The 14,001-nt window shown below is 39.6% G+C and overlaps 1 protein-coding gene across 3 annotated transcripts in view; it reads left to right on the top strand.

The window, feature by feature from the left end:
• ppp3cca (protein phosphatase 3, catalytic subunit, gamma isozyme, a) overlaps positions 1 to 14,001 on the top strand; it is an 82,600-nt gene that overhangs the window by 55,154 nt on the left and 13,445 nt on the right. For all 3 annotated transcript variants that reach the window (XM_022666839.2, XM_022666838.2, XM_022666837.2), the window contains exons 9-12: positions 2,771 to 2,896; positions 5,101 to 5,178; positions 8,719 to 8,803; positions 12,835 to 12,932. In XM_022666839.2, the coding sequence (XP_022522560.1) occupies positions 2,771 to 2,896; positions 5,101 to 5,178; positions 8,719 to 8,803; positions 12,835 to 12,932 (387 nt within the window). The remainder of the gene's footprint in view (positions 1 to 2,770; positions 2,897 to 5,100; positions 5,179 to 8,718; positions 8,804 to 12,834; positions 12,933 to 14,001) is intronic.

Below are 14,001 nucleotides of genomic sequence, written 5' to 3'. Positions count from 1 at the left end.
ACAATACACAGTTGTTGACTATTGATGAGTTGGGGAGTTTGGAATGAGGACTTTGGAATAAAGTGGAAGTTTGGGATGAATTGGGAAGTTTGGGATGAGTTGGGAAGTTTCGGATGAGTTGGGGAGTTTGGGATGGGTTGGGGGTTTGGGATGAGTTGGGAAGTTTGGGATGAGTTGGGGAGTTTGGGATGAGTTGGGTTGTTTGGGAAGAGTTGGGGAGTTTGGGATGGCTTGGGGAGTTTGGGATGAGTTGGGGAGTTTGAGATGGGGACTTTGGAATGAAGTGAAAGTTTGAGATGAGTTTGGGAGTTTGGGATGAGTTGGAAAGTTTGGAAAGGGATGAGGATTTTGGGATGCGGTTGGGAGTTGGGAAGTTTGGGATAAGTTGGGGAGTTAGGGATGAGTTGGGGAGTTTGGAATAAGTTGGGGAGTTTGGGATGAGTTGGGGAGTTTCGGATGCATTGAGGAGTTTGGGATAATTGAGGAGTTTGAGATGGAGTGGGGAGTTTGGGAGTTTTGCATAAGTTGAGGAGTTTGAGATGAGTTGAGGAGTTTGGGATGAGTCGAGGAGTTTGGGATGCGTTGGGGAGTTTGGGATAATTGGGGGAGTTTGGGATGAGTTAAGAAGTTTGGGATGCGTTGGGGAGTTTGGGATAGTTGGGGAGTTTGGAAAGGTATGAGGATTTTGGGGTTTGGTGGGGAATTGAGGAGTTTGGGATGAGTTGGGAAGTTTGGGATGAGTTGGGGAGTTTATGATGAGTTAGGGTGTTTGGGAAAAGTTGGGGATTTTGGGAATAATTGGGAATAAGTTTGGAATAAGTTTCATCATAACATTTTGTTGATCTGCGGATGCTTTAAAAGTTCTTAATTTTTTAGTTGAGTAGTTTTTGCCATAATAGCATGATTAGAACATTACTCAAATAGAGCTATAACTTGTAGCTCTACCTCTTTACAACTTTACAACTGATGCTCTCAAACACATTAAGAGACAAGAAATTCAAGTGATTAACTCTTGATGAGTTCAGCACAGCTGTTAACTGAAAGCCTAAATTCCAGGTGACTCTACCTCATAAAACTCATTGTGAAAATAAAAATCTGGACAAGATATGTAAAGCTGTTCATCTAAACAAGAGGAGCTACTTTGAGCAATCTAAATATAAACATATATTCCATTCCAAGTCTTCCTAAAGATCTTTCACATCCAAATAGGACACTACCAGCAGTTCTGTCTGAAAGTTTTATTGGTGTTTTAGACCACAGCTTGGCTTCCATCATTCCTGTTAAATCTGGAACAGGTGATTTATTTTAGAAATATTTTTTTTTACAATTCTGGAAATACAGAAAATGAATAAATCAAATGTTCTGACAATAAAAGTAAATTGAATAGTTATCCGTGGACGCCCACAGGACTGTTAAAAACATGGTCCAGTCATTTTATTTGGAATTACTGGAGCATTCAGACTAAACGAGATGATTAAACAACCTGCCTACCTGCTCTGAGTCAGCTGGGTCCACAAGAATGGCATAAAATACACATTTATACAAATGTAGTGAAAAACAAGATAAACCAACTACTGGTTATTGATTTTATTGGGATTATTAAATAAAGATTATGAGCACAGACATGCCTAACAGTCTAATTAAAATCTGAGATGTTGGTAAAAGTTATGTAGAAGCTCAAATCTCTTAGGTTGTCTAAACTTTGGGAAGGTCCTACTTTTCCTTTTCCTTTTCACTTGAAAATTGAAACCTTTCAGACAAATATTTCAGTGAATACCTAAATATAAATGATGCATTAGGCTACTTTTAGTTTCACCTATTGCAGACACAAATGTGCAATTGCACAAACACATCTTGTCTTGCCCCTGTAAAAGAGAAGTAAAAAAAACCCTGAGCCTATTGACACCATGCACGAGGTCATATGTGGGCCTCCTAGAGGGGTATAAATCCCCCCATGAATTGGTAGGTTTGGATTGGTAGGAACTTTGGGATGAGTTGGAGAGTTAAGGATGAGTGGGGAGTTTGGGAAGAGTTGGGTAGAAGTTGGGTATGATGTGCTGGGGAGTTTCGGATGAACTGGGAAAGGTTTGGGATTAAGTGGGGAGTTGGGAATGGGTTGTAAAAGTTGGGGCATTTGGGATGGGTTGGGGATGAGTTGGGGAGTTTGGGATGAAGTGGGCAGTTTCGCATGAGTTGGGGAGTTTGGGATGGGTTGGGGAGTTTGGGATCATTTGTCGGAGTTGAGAATAAGTTGGAGAGGTTGGGTTGAGTTGGGGAGTTTGTGATTATTTATTTGAGGTTGGTATGCATTAGGGGTGAATTGTGGAAGTTCAGAATTTTGGGAATAGTTGGGGATGATGTGATGAGTTTTGGATGAGTTGGGGAGTTGAGGATAAGTTAGGGATGAGCTGGGGAGTTAGGGATGATATGGGGAGTTGAAGATGAGTTGGTGATAAGTTGGAGGTTGAGGATGAGTTGGGAGTTTGAAATGAAGTGGGGAGTTTGGAATGAGTCGAGGATTTGGGGATGAGTTACTGAGTTGGGGAGTATAGGAATGGGTTGGGAATGAGTTGGAGAGGAGGTGGAGATGAATTGTGAAATTTGGAATGAGGTGGTGTGTATGGGATAAATTGGAATTATTTTGTGAGTTTGGGAAGTTAAGATAAATTGGGAAGTTTGGGATGAGTCTTGGAGCTGTGTTGGGTGTTGATTGTTGGATGGGTTGTTGGGGATGAGTGAATTTATCTTGATATTTTCTGTCTCCCTGCAGCTGCTGTATTGAAGTATGAAAACAACGTGATGAACATCCGACAGTTCAACTGCTCCCCTCACCCGTACTGGCTGCCCAACTTCATGGACGTCTTTACGTGGTCATTACCGTTCGTCGGAGAAAAAGGTATCAAAGAATTAGAAAATACTCTTTTAAAAATACCCTTTATTTGGGAAGAAACAGTAATGGACGAACAGGTGCCTCAATACTTTTGCCCATATAGGGTTATAAATGCTTCAGAACTGGACAGATGGACAGTAGACACAGTTACTACAGTAAAAGCAGGATAAACTCCTGATAAGCTCCAGTATTTTCAGATGGTATAATGGTTTAAAAATTCAATACAGCCCAACCCTGGTAAACCCAGCTCTGCTCAGGGTCCACAGGGCGTAACAGGGCGTGAGTAACGGGGGGGGGGTCAGGCGTATGTCCAGCCGTAACTCCGCGCTGACCTTGAACAGGTCGCGGTGCCTCGTCTCTGCCGGCTGCTGGACCGAATGTGTGTCAGTGCAGCTGAGTGGCCTGGCCTTGCGAATTTGCTGAATAGCGAGAGCGCTCTGAAAGCGCAGCTGCAGGCGTTCAGCTTTCAGACGCTCTTTCGCTCTTTATTAAGGCAAGTAGGTCAGGTGCTCTTGCGCAAGTCACTACCGTAAAGCAGTGCATCTTAATCATGCTCCCGGGACCTAGTGGCTTACACAGTCCCCGCTAATCCCAGCCTTATCACACCTGATGCAGCTCATCAGCTGATTGGCTGATCCGTCCAGGGCTGGGACGACTCGCCGATGTAATCGAAAAACATCTACGTCATCAGCGAAACCGACGGCATCGATTACAAATATGAGTCGATTTTAATTATGTGCTTCAACAAAGTTTCAAAGATTCCTGCGCACTAAAAAAAAAAAAAACACAGGGGCTGTGTCCCAAACCGCACACTAAATCAACTTAATGATGTATAAACTATAGAATTAAAAGTTCATTCATTAAATAGGAACAAGGAAGTAATGGATAATAGTGTGTAAAAAGTGTGTGGTTTGGAACACAGCCATTTTTTTCCAGCAAGGAACAGCAAGCTTACATTTACTACATGTATTACCTAATTAATTATTGAACAATATATGGACATGACCTTAAAATTCGTATTTAATTGCTTTTTTAGGGAGATTTTAAAAAGCAAAAATGGAAAAAAAAAGTATTAATTTTAAAAAGAGCAAAATGTGGATAAAATAGGTCTCAAAAAATTACAGTAATATAATTTATCAAATTATCAAATAATTTCTGGGACAATATCAAATCATATTTGTTTTTATTGTGTCAATAATATATGTATTTCATTTTAAAAAGAGCAAAATGTGGCTAAAAATGGGTCTAAAGATTACAATAATATCATTTATCAGAATAATTTCTGGGACAATATCTCATCACGTCTGTATTTATTGTGTCAATAATACATCTACATCACTGTCTCTCAGGTCATTCTGGTGTTAGACCATGTATTAAAATATAACACTATCATATATTAATCATATATTAATATTACACCACATACATCAATGCTTATACCTGAACTAAGGACCTTCACAGAGTCACATATCCACAAAACTCAAGCTATAGATTTCTTTTTTGTTGGTGTTGGATGTAGTTTATATGATGTGAAGACTTATTTTATATATAAATGAATTTCATTTTTTAAATGTGGCTTAAAATGGGACTGAAAATTACAGTAGTATCATTAATTGCGTAATTTTTGCGTCGATCTTCTTTTTGACTTTGATGCTCAAGACCATGACATAATTTCGATCGATTTCGATGAAATATTGAAATTGTGACACTCCTACAAGAAATGTAGAATCAGAAACCAGAAAGAACTCTTTATACAGAGCTATAAAATTAGATAATACGCAGCAACTAAAGAGCTGAACTGAGGGAGCATTTATACAGACAATATCAGGTGCAAATGATTAGCAATCAGTCAGTATCTGGGTGATGCAGAGCGCTTGAGAGACAGGTGACTCTCGTGAGTCACTGTAGTTCTGAGAGACTGAGGCTGCTGGGAAACTGAGTCTTTTTGCTGAAAGGCTTCAGGAACAGGCAGATTGACAGCGTCAGACGTGACACCCTGAATGATATTGCATTCTTGTGTAGCATTGTGGGATAATAGTGTCCATTTAAACCAACTGGTTTTGAGTATGTATCATAGATACTTAAGTATACTTATCTCTACTACCCTGTGTTACTGTATAGTAATTACGTATAAGTGTATAAATGTCTGCACAAGTGCTGACTGTCGAGTAGAGTCTGAAGACATTGTGTGTGTGTGTGTGTGTTTGCAGTGACGGAGATGCTGGTAAACGTGCTGAACATCTGCTCTGATGACGAGCTCATGTCTGAAGGAGATGACCTGTGTGAAGGTACCAGACTCTCACTTTATTGCACCTATATTCCCTGTTATATATACCCTACACTTTTCTTAACTTTAAATAATTCATTTTTCCTCAAAATAACAGATACTCTGGAATACACTGTTGAATCCACATGAAATATCAGGCAAGCACCTTGAATTGTAAAGCAATAACATGCGTCCTAGATGATATCAATCACAATATTTTGATTGCCAAAACATATAGCTGTTTAGACCTGGAGATGAATTAATGTGTGTCAATTCAGTCTTCATTACAGGTACTAAAGGTATTAATTACCTCATTTTAAAGCAAAAAATCTTATTTTTTAAGCATTGTGCAAGTGTAAAATAATTTATTTTAGCAATAAGATTATTTTAGCAATAACAACCCGAATCAGTATTACATTCAATTGTCAAAATACCATCAGTCAAGTTATTCAGACACTTGTGTCCAACTAAATAAAAAAAATAGATATAAATAGAGATAAAATTAGGTATTTGTACTTAATTCAATCTTAATTCATGGATGTAAAGACATTTTAAAATTGCTTATTTTAAGAAATCATACTAAGAAAAGTGTGCTTTATACTATATAAGTATATATACTAGTGCATCTCAAAAAAATATGTCATAGAATATCATTAAGAAGTTATTTTATTTCAGTAATTCAGTTCAAAATGTAAAAATCATATAAATGATATAGATGTATTAAACACAGAGTGATCTATTTTAATACTTTATTTATTTTATTGTTGATGCTGGTTTTGTGGCTTACAGCCAATAAAAACCCAAAAATCAATATGTTAGAAAAATAGAATGTTATATAAGAGAAATTGGTACTTTTGGCAGCGTGGGCAGTGCGCCAAGTCCTGCTGGAAAATGAAACTGCGCAGTTTTGTTTTCCCAGAAAATCTTACAGCACTTCATGCTTCCCTCTGCTACTGACAACTTTTTTGGAGATGCAGATTTCATTTTCCAGCAGGACTTGGCACACTGCCCACAGTACTGCCAAAAGTACCAATTGGTGTTATATAATATTCAAATTTTCTGAGACAAAATTTTTTTGGGTTTTACTAAATTACTGAAACAAAGTAGCTTTTCAATGATATTACATTTTTTTAAGATGCACTAGTATGTCTTATTTTTGGCACTTTATATCTAGATTTTGCCAAATTATTTATTTCAGTGCACTTTGACAGCCCACTTTGATTTATTTTATTAATAAAGTATTGCATCCAATCACAATCAATGCACTCCAGTACTTCAGTGCCCACTTCCAACAGGACAATGCTTTTCCACATACTGCATACTGCATACTCTATCCATACTCTACTTCCTTCTGGGTGCAGTTATTTTAGCACCTATTACTTTAATGATGATTGCAGTCTATCTGTATACAGTACTTCCACAAATCCCTCGATGTCGTGCTCAGAGGAGCGCCTATAAAAATTACGTCACTGTCCAAATACTTATTGACCTGACTGTACGTGTGCTGGGGAGGGATTAAATGAGTCATTAGTATCATAGCTGCTGGTGGATTAGCATTTACATCCTGGTGAACGCGTGTGGGAGAGAGAGCTATACAGTCCACCCTGACATAGTACACAGGCGCTGACACAGTGGCTTGCAAAAGTATTCATACCCTTGAACCTTTTTTACATTTTCTTACCCTACAACCACAAACTTAGCGTAATTTAACCCTACCTATTTTTTTGTGATTAAGTTTTTTTATTTATTTCGAAGGAAGATTGTTATTATAAACATCATACACCAATCCTACAACTTAACATACCTCCATAAACCTTCCCTCCCACCCTCCCACACAAACACAAGACACACCCACATAAATTAGACAATAAATCATTAAGTAAGACAGTGTTCAAAGCATGTGAAAAAAGTGGCAGCTTATATTCTGGAAATTACAGTAAATGTATATTGAGATTTTATGTGATAGACCAACACAAAGTAGCACATAGTTGTGAAGGGAAACGAAAATGATACACGGTTTTCAAAATTTTCAAAATTGTTATCAAATATAAAAAAAATCTGAAAAGTGTGACGTGCGAAAGTATTAAGTCAATATGTAGTAGAGCCACCATTCACTGCAATTATAACTGTAAGTGCCTTGGGGTTTGGGGGATAATGAAAAAAAAGAAATAAATAAAATGCTTTTCTGGAGAGCTTTTGTTTACATCCCTCCCCTCTCTCGGGCTCCCTATGTCCTTCTAAGTGTTTTTTCTCGGCCGTGTCCCAATTCACTAGCCAGAGCAGCGGTAGTGTAGTATTGGACTGTGACCCTGACGACGCAGGTTCAGTCCCACGTGAGGAGCGGTGTGTTTATTTATTTATTTATTTATTCATTTTTTCCTTTCTTCTTGGGTTTACCTGCTTTGAGATCAACTGTTCTGCAACTGTGTTCAACAACCCTCTGGGCTGGAGAGCTACTAGTCTGTAGCACTTGATCCCATTACACTTCATTTTCCTGAACAGAATTTTTTTGTGGCCACCACGTAATGGCTTGGAATATATCTGGTCCACGGCCAAACTTATTTTCCGACCTTAATTGCTGATCTAGAGACTTTTTGGACCATTCTTCTTTATAAAACAACTCAAGCTCAGCCAGGTTGGATGGAGAGCAGCGTCTGTGAACAGCAATTTTTTATGTCTTTCCACAGAAGCTCAGTGGTATTTAGATCTTTTAGGACTTTCACTGGGTCATTCTAACACATGAATAATATTCTCTGATCTAAACTATTCCACTGTAGCTCTGGCTGTATGTTTAGGGTCATCGTCTTGCTGGAAGGTGAATCTCCTTCCCAGACTCTTAAAGTCTTTTGCAGCCTTTAACAGGATTTCTTCCAGAATTGCTCTATACATATCATATCATCTCTAACCAGCTTCTCTGTCCCTGCTGAAGAAAAGCATCTCTACAGCATGATGCTCCCACCACCATGTTTCACAGTGGGGATGGTGTGTTCAGGGTGATGAACAGTGTTACTTTTCTGTGTTTTTTATATCAAAATAAGAATGTTTATTTCAATGTCTTTTTTTTTTTTGCAATATCGTGCAGCCCTACTGTGTGTGTGTGTGTGTGTGTGTGTGTGTGTGTGTGTGTGTGTGTGTGTGCGCATGGAGTGTTTCTCATTAAGAAAGCAGGCAGCTCATCAGTACAGATGCTGCAACCCATCAGAAGAGTCAGACTGTCATTAAATCTGCTTCAGTTCCTTTTTCAGTTCCCTGGAGACCCGCAGCGTTTACTGCATCGCTGACTGCTAAACAGTAGCGCGCACACACACACACACACACACACACACACTGTCACAGCCGTCTCTAAACAGCCCGCCACAATGAAGTAAGATTACAGACACCTTCAGGCACGACTGAGCCGATGAAAAACAAAAAACGTGTGTGTATGAAAATAAATCATAACTCTGTAGGTAAAGCACTAAAGCAGAACATGCTATCTTGGTGATGCCATGCTAAAGAGTTTTTTTATTTTTTTATTATGTTTTTGTCACTTATGTCTGAACTGTTTGGTGTGTTTGTGCAGGTGGAGCTCCAGCAGCTCGTAAGGAGGTGATCAGGAATAAGATTCGCGCCATTGGGAAGATGGCCAGAGTCTTCTCCGTGCTCAGGTTGGTCCTTAACTTTGATCTTCTTGTCCAGAAGTCAAGACAAGTGACAAATTGAGTTGAAAAAGAGAGACCACTTTAAAATAAGGCTTCTTTATAAAGCAATTATTAATAGTTTATAAAGTATATAGTTTATTAACGTTATTAATTAGGTAATAAACACTTTATAAACCATTAATAATCAGTAACAACACATACATAAAAAGGACAACAGTGGCCTGTTGTTTGCCAAATTAAAATTTCACGTTCATTTATACTGTTAGACCTAAGATCTTTCTGGATGATTATCTTACTTTGTCTGTTCCATCAATCAGCAGTCATTAACATACATGATAATAACATATTTTTAACTCTAACTACCCAGATGAGTCTTGCATTAAAAATGGTGTATATTAACATAAAATAACATTAAATAACTAAACTTTTTTGTATATTATTTTATTAGATATGTTAATGATGGCTAATAACAAAAATTCTAATATTAATACTTAATAATGCTTTATAACATATTTGAAACTTAATTTTTTACGTTAGACATTGGTATCTTTGGTATCTTTGGCCAAATGGTTAGCATACACATCAATGCTTATGTTCAGCATTAGACCAGTTAGTTTTCTTTTTCCATTTGCTGTGTTGCTAAATCACGGCCAATTACTACAGCACATCTCATACAGTAATAGCTTTTACACTGGCTTTCGTCCTGATTTAGCATTGCTCCCACACCATTAGAATGCTGGGTATGGATGGGCTTTGACTGGCCTCCCAACATCACAACCGTGGCACTAGACCATCAACATCAACTCCAGCAATTTAATCAGTGGATCCCTACTTCCTTAGGTTCTTTAACTATAAAGATCTTTGTTCCAAAGTAGGGTTCATGTGAAAAAAGTGACCATAACCACCGAGGATACCATAGCAACAACCTAGTAAAACCCTTTCAGAGATCAGACCTGACATATAGTCATGTAAAAAGCATCCGACCAACTTCATAGCAGCCTCTTTTGGCATAACATTGCAACACCTTAGCAGCCACCTGTAGCACCACAGCAGCCAGCAAGCGATTGCCACCTAACAACATACGGCAGCAACTATCAACCACAGCAACCACATAAGACAGGCATAGCATCTAATAAGCAGCCATCTAATGTATCTAACATCCAGATAAAATAGCAACCATTTGAGATAAAATAGAAAATCTATGGCAGCCACCTGGAGAACCATAGCATCCAGCAAGTAACCACCTAGCAACATAACTAACAACCACCAGGAACAGCATAGCAGCTACCTTGTATCCCTCCTGAAATCACCTGCGATATCACAGCAACCACCTGACATGACCTTTCCAAACATCAGACAAGTATAGTATCTAAGAAGCAATAATGAACTTCCATTCCTAAGCACCAAAGCACCCAGCCAGTAATCACCACCTAAGAACATACAGCAGCAACTACCAACCACTTGGGACACTATAGCAACCACTTAGCAACAATTTCCAACCATCCAACATATAATAACATCTCGTAAGCACCCATCTACAGTACTAATTTCCTTGCAACCAATTGGGATAACATGTCAACTCCTAGACAGCCACCTAGAGCAGCATAGCAGCCAGCAAGTAACCACCACCTAGCAACATAACTAGCAACCACTTGGAATAGCTTAGCATCTGCCTTGCATACAGCTTAGCAACCATCTAGGATACAATAGCACCAACTAGCATGACATATCCTCTAGTTAACAGCATCCTACCAACTTTAAAGCAGCCTCTTTTGGGATAACATGGTAACACCATAGCAGCCACCTGTAGCACCACAGCAGCCAAAAAAGTAATTGCCACCTAAGAACATATAGCAGCAACTATCAACCATCTGGGACACCAGAGCAACCACTTAAGAAAGGCATAGCATCTAATAAGCAGCCATCTACTATAACTAACATCCAGATAAAATAGCAACCATTTGAGGTAAAAGAGAAAATCTATGGCAGCCACCTGGAGAACCATAGCAGCCAGCAAATTACCACCTAGCAACATAGCTAACAACCACCAGGAACAGCATAGCAGCTGCCTAGTGTCCTATGGGATGCCATAGCAGCCACTTACCAACACCTGTACAAATGTCATTCAAGCATAGTATCTAATAAGCAGCCAACTACAGCATGGAATCACCAAGCACCATAATAACCAAACAACTATCAAGCAGTTTATGAAACATGAAGGCTGTCAAAAAATTAGAATATAATTGAAAAGTTGTACAATGTGAAACTCATACGTCATATAAATGTATTACATACAGAGTGTGTGAATTACACGCATTGTTGATGAGTATGAAGTTTACAGCCAATAAAAACCCAAAAATCTCAGAAAATTTTGCTAGTATTGACCCACGCCCTTGACTGGTCAGAGAAGAAGAAAAGAGGGGGAGCGAACTCATTGGGGTGGAGTTCGGGGCACCTTCGCTGTAAAGCGTGAAGCCGAAGCCCGCCCCTCACATGAGGAGAAACACGAGAAGAGAATAGAATTAAAGAAGGAGGAAGATGGGGAGGAGGTGGGTGCGAGGTTTGTTCAACGAGCAGGTAGAGAGGAAGTGTCGGTTTAAATAGGGAAGGAAGTGGGAGGAGTGAGGGCGTGGATCACTCCCAAAACTTAGTTATGATACATAACTCCACATTATATAAAACTAATTGGTACTTTTGGCAGTGTGCCAAGTCCTGCTGAAAAATGAAATCCGCATCTCTATAAAAGTTGTCAGTAGCAGAGAAAAGCAAAAAGTGCTGTAAAATTTTGTGGGGAAACAAAACTGCACTGACTTTAGACTTGATATTAAAACACAGTGGATCAACACCAGCAGATGACATGTCTCTTTATCCAAACCATCACTGATCATCAGTAAATTTTACATTTCATTTAAATTAAATCAAGAGATCAGAGTCTGGAGGAAGAGTGGAGAGACACACAGTCCAAACTGTCTGAGATCTAGTGTGAAGTTTCCACCAATCAGTGATGGTTTGGAGATGTGGATTTCATTTTCCAGCAGGACTTGGCACACTGCCCACACGGCCAAAAGTACCCATTGGTCTTACAGTATATAATATTTAGATTTTCTGAGATACTGTTTTTTGGGTTTTAATTGGCTGTAAACCATAATCATCGACAATAAAAGAAATAAACGCTTAAAATAAATCATTATAAGACCAATACCAATGAGTTTGGCATTTTCAACTGAATTCTTATTTTTTGAGATGCAATAGTTTTTAAAAACAGCCATACTGTACATCCCAGTAAAACCCTCCACTGTGTAGTGATGCCGAATGAGCACCAGGCATCTGCCTCAGCATCTCTGTTAATTGCCTCACATGTTGCTTAGTGACGCTAATGCTGAAGCGCTCTCCACGGTTCACAGTTCACGGCACAGTCAGCTTCTGAAGCAGCATCTGAGCAGCAGAGCTCATTCTGCACCGATTGGTGCACTTCCAATGTGGAATCCCACCCCTCCTGCGGGGTCCGGGACGGGGTCCGATCGCTCGGAGGTGTCTGAAGATCATTCATCCTCACTCAGCAGCCCGGGAGCGAGGGGCCCTCATTACCAAAATGGGACACGGAGATGAAAATAGATTTTACTGTTTATAAAAGCAGGCGAGTAGCTCCGTGCACAATGATGTTTTGTTTGAAAACGGGCGCACGGGCGCACGCTCGCGCTCCTCCATTAAGAATAATGAGCCGGCATCAGTGAGTCATGAGTGGAAATTGCTGTATAATTAATTGCATTAGACGTTATTGCGGCCGGCGCGAGAGCGCTCCAGCCCGTCGGACTCGATGCGAAATCTTTTGTCCGCGCTCTTCTTTTCGATGACAATATTCAGATTAGCTTGGCAGCGCTGCAAAGTTTCAAATTACCATTTAACCCCCCCCCCCACCCCCTGTACCCCCTTCGTGCTAATTGATTCCGTGTGTGTGTGAGTGTGTGCGATGCTGGGAATGCACGCTAATGAGATTGTGTGTGTTTGTGTTTGCGTGTGTGTTGGTGTGATCTCAGGGAGGAGAGCGAGAGTGTTCTGACCCTTAAGGGATTGACCCCAACCGGGACGCTACCTCTTGGAGTGCTGTCAGGAGGAAAACAGACCATACAGAACGGTAAGTGTGTGAGTGTCTGCTGTGTGTGTGTGTGTGTTTCCTGCGCAAAGATCTGAGATCTGGAGTTCATTCAGCCTTCACACTTAAGCGTTCTTAAACTTGATGACATAACAAATTAAGGATGATACTAATAGTTTCGAAACGGATCTCTATGTACCTGACCTGTTGGCTAAAACAATGCCATAGACAGTTGTAACAGTAAGAGTACCTGTAGCATCTGTAACAGTGCCAGAGACGGATGCAACAGTAACAGTATCAGGAACAGTTGGAACAATAGCAGAGACAGTTGTAACAGTATCAGGAACAGTTGTAACAGTACCAGGAACAGTTGTAACAATATCAGACTGCTGTAACAGTATCAGGAACATTTGTAACAATATCAGTGACTGTGGTTACAGTAACAGTATCAGGAACAGTTGTAACAATACCAGAGACTGTTGTAACAGTAACAGTATCAGGAACAGCTGTACCAGTATCAGGAACATTTGTAACAATATCAGAGACTGCTGTCACAGAATCAGGAACAGTTGTAACAATATCAGAGACTGCTGTAACAGTATCAGGAACAGTTGTACCAGTATCAGGAACAGTTGTACCAGTATCAGGAACAGTTGTAACAATATCAGTGACTGTGGTTACAGTAACAGTATCAGGAACAGTTATAACAATACCAGAGACTGTTGTAACAGTAACAGTATCGGGAATAGTTGTACCAGTATCAGGAACAGTTGTAACAGTATCAGGAAAAGATGTAACAGTACCAGGAACAGTTGTAACAATATCAGATACTGCTGTAACAGTAACAGTATCAGGAACAGTTGTAACAGTATCAGGAACAGTTGTAACAGTATCAGGAACAGTTGTAACAGTATCAGGAACAGTTGTAACAATACCACAGACTGCTGTAACAGTAACAGTATCAGGAACAGTTGTAACAATACCACAGACTGCTGTAACAGTAACAGTACCAGGAACAGTTGTAACAATACCACAGGCTGCTGTAACAGTATTAGGAACAGTTGTAACAATATCAGAGACTGCTGTAACAGTAACAGTATCAGGAACATTT

Source organism: Astyanax mexicanus, chromosome 22 (assembly GCF_023375975.1).
Source record: "Astyanax mexicanus isolate ESR-SI-001 chromosome 22, AstMex3_surface, whole genome shotgun sequence".
In the NCBI taxonomy this organism is placed as follows: Eukaryota; Metazoa; Chordata; class Actinopteri; order Characiformes; family Acestrorhamphidae; genus Astyanax; species Astyanax mexicanus.
The sequence above is the reverse complement of the archived record's forward strand: the minus strand, read 5'-3'. Positions and strand labels throughout refer to the sequence as shown.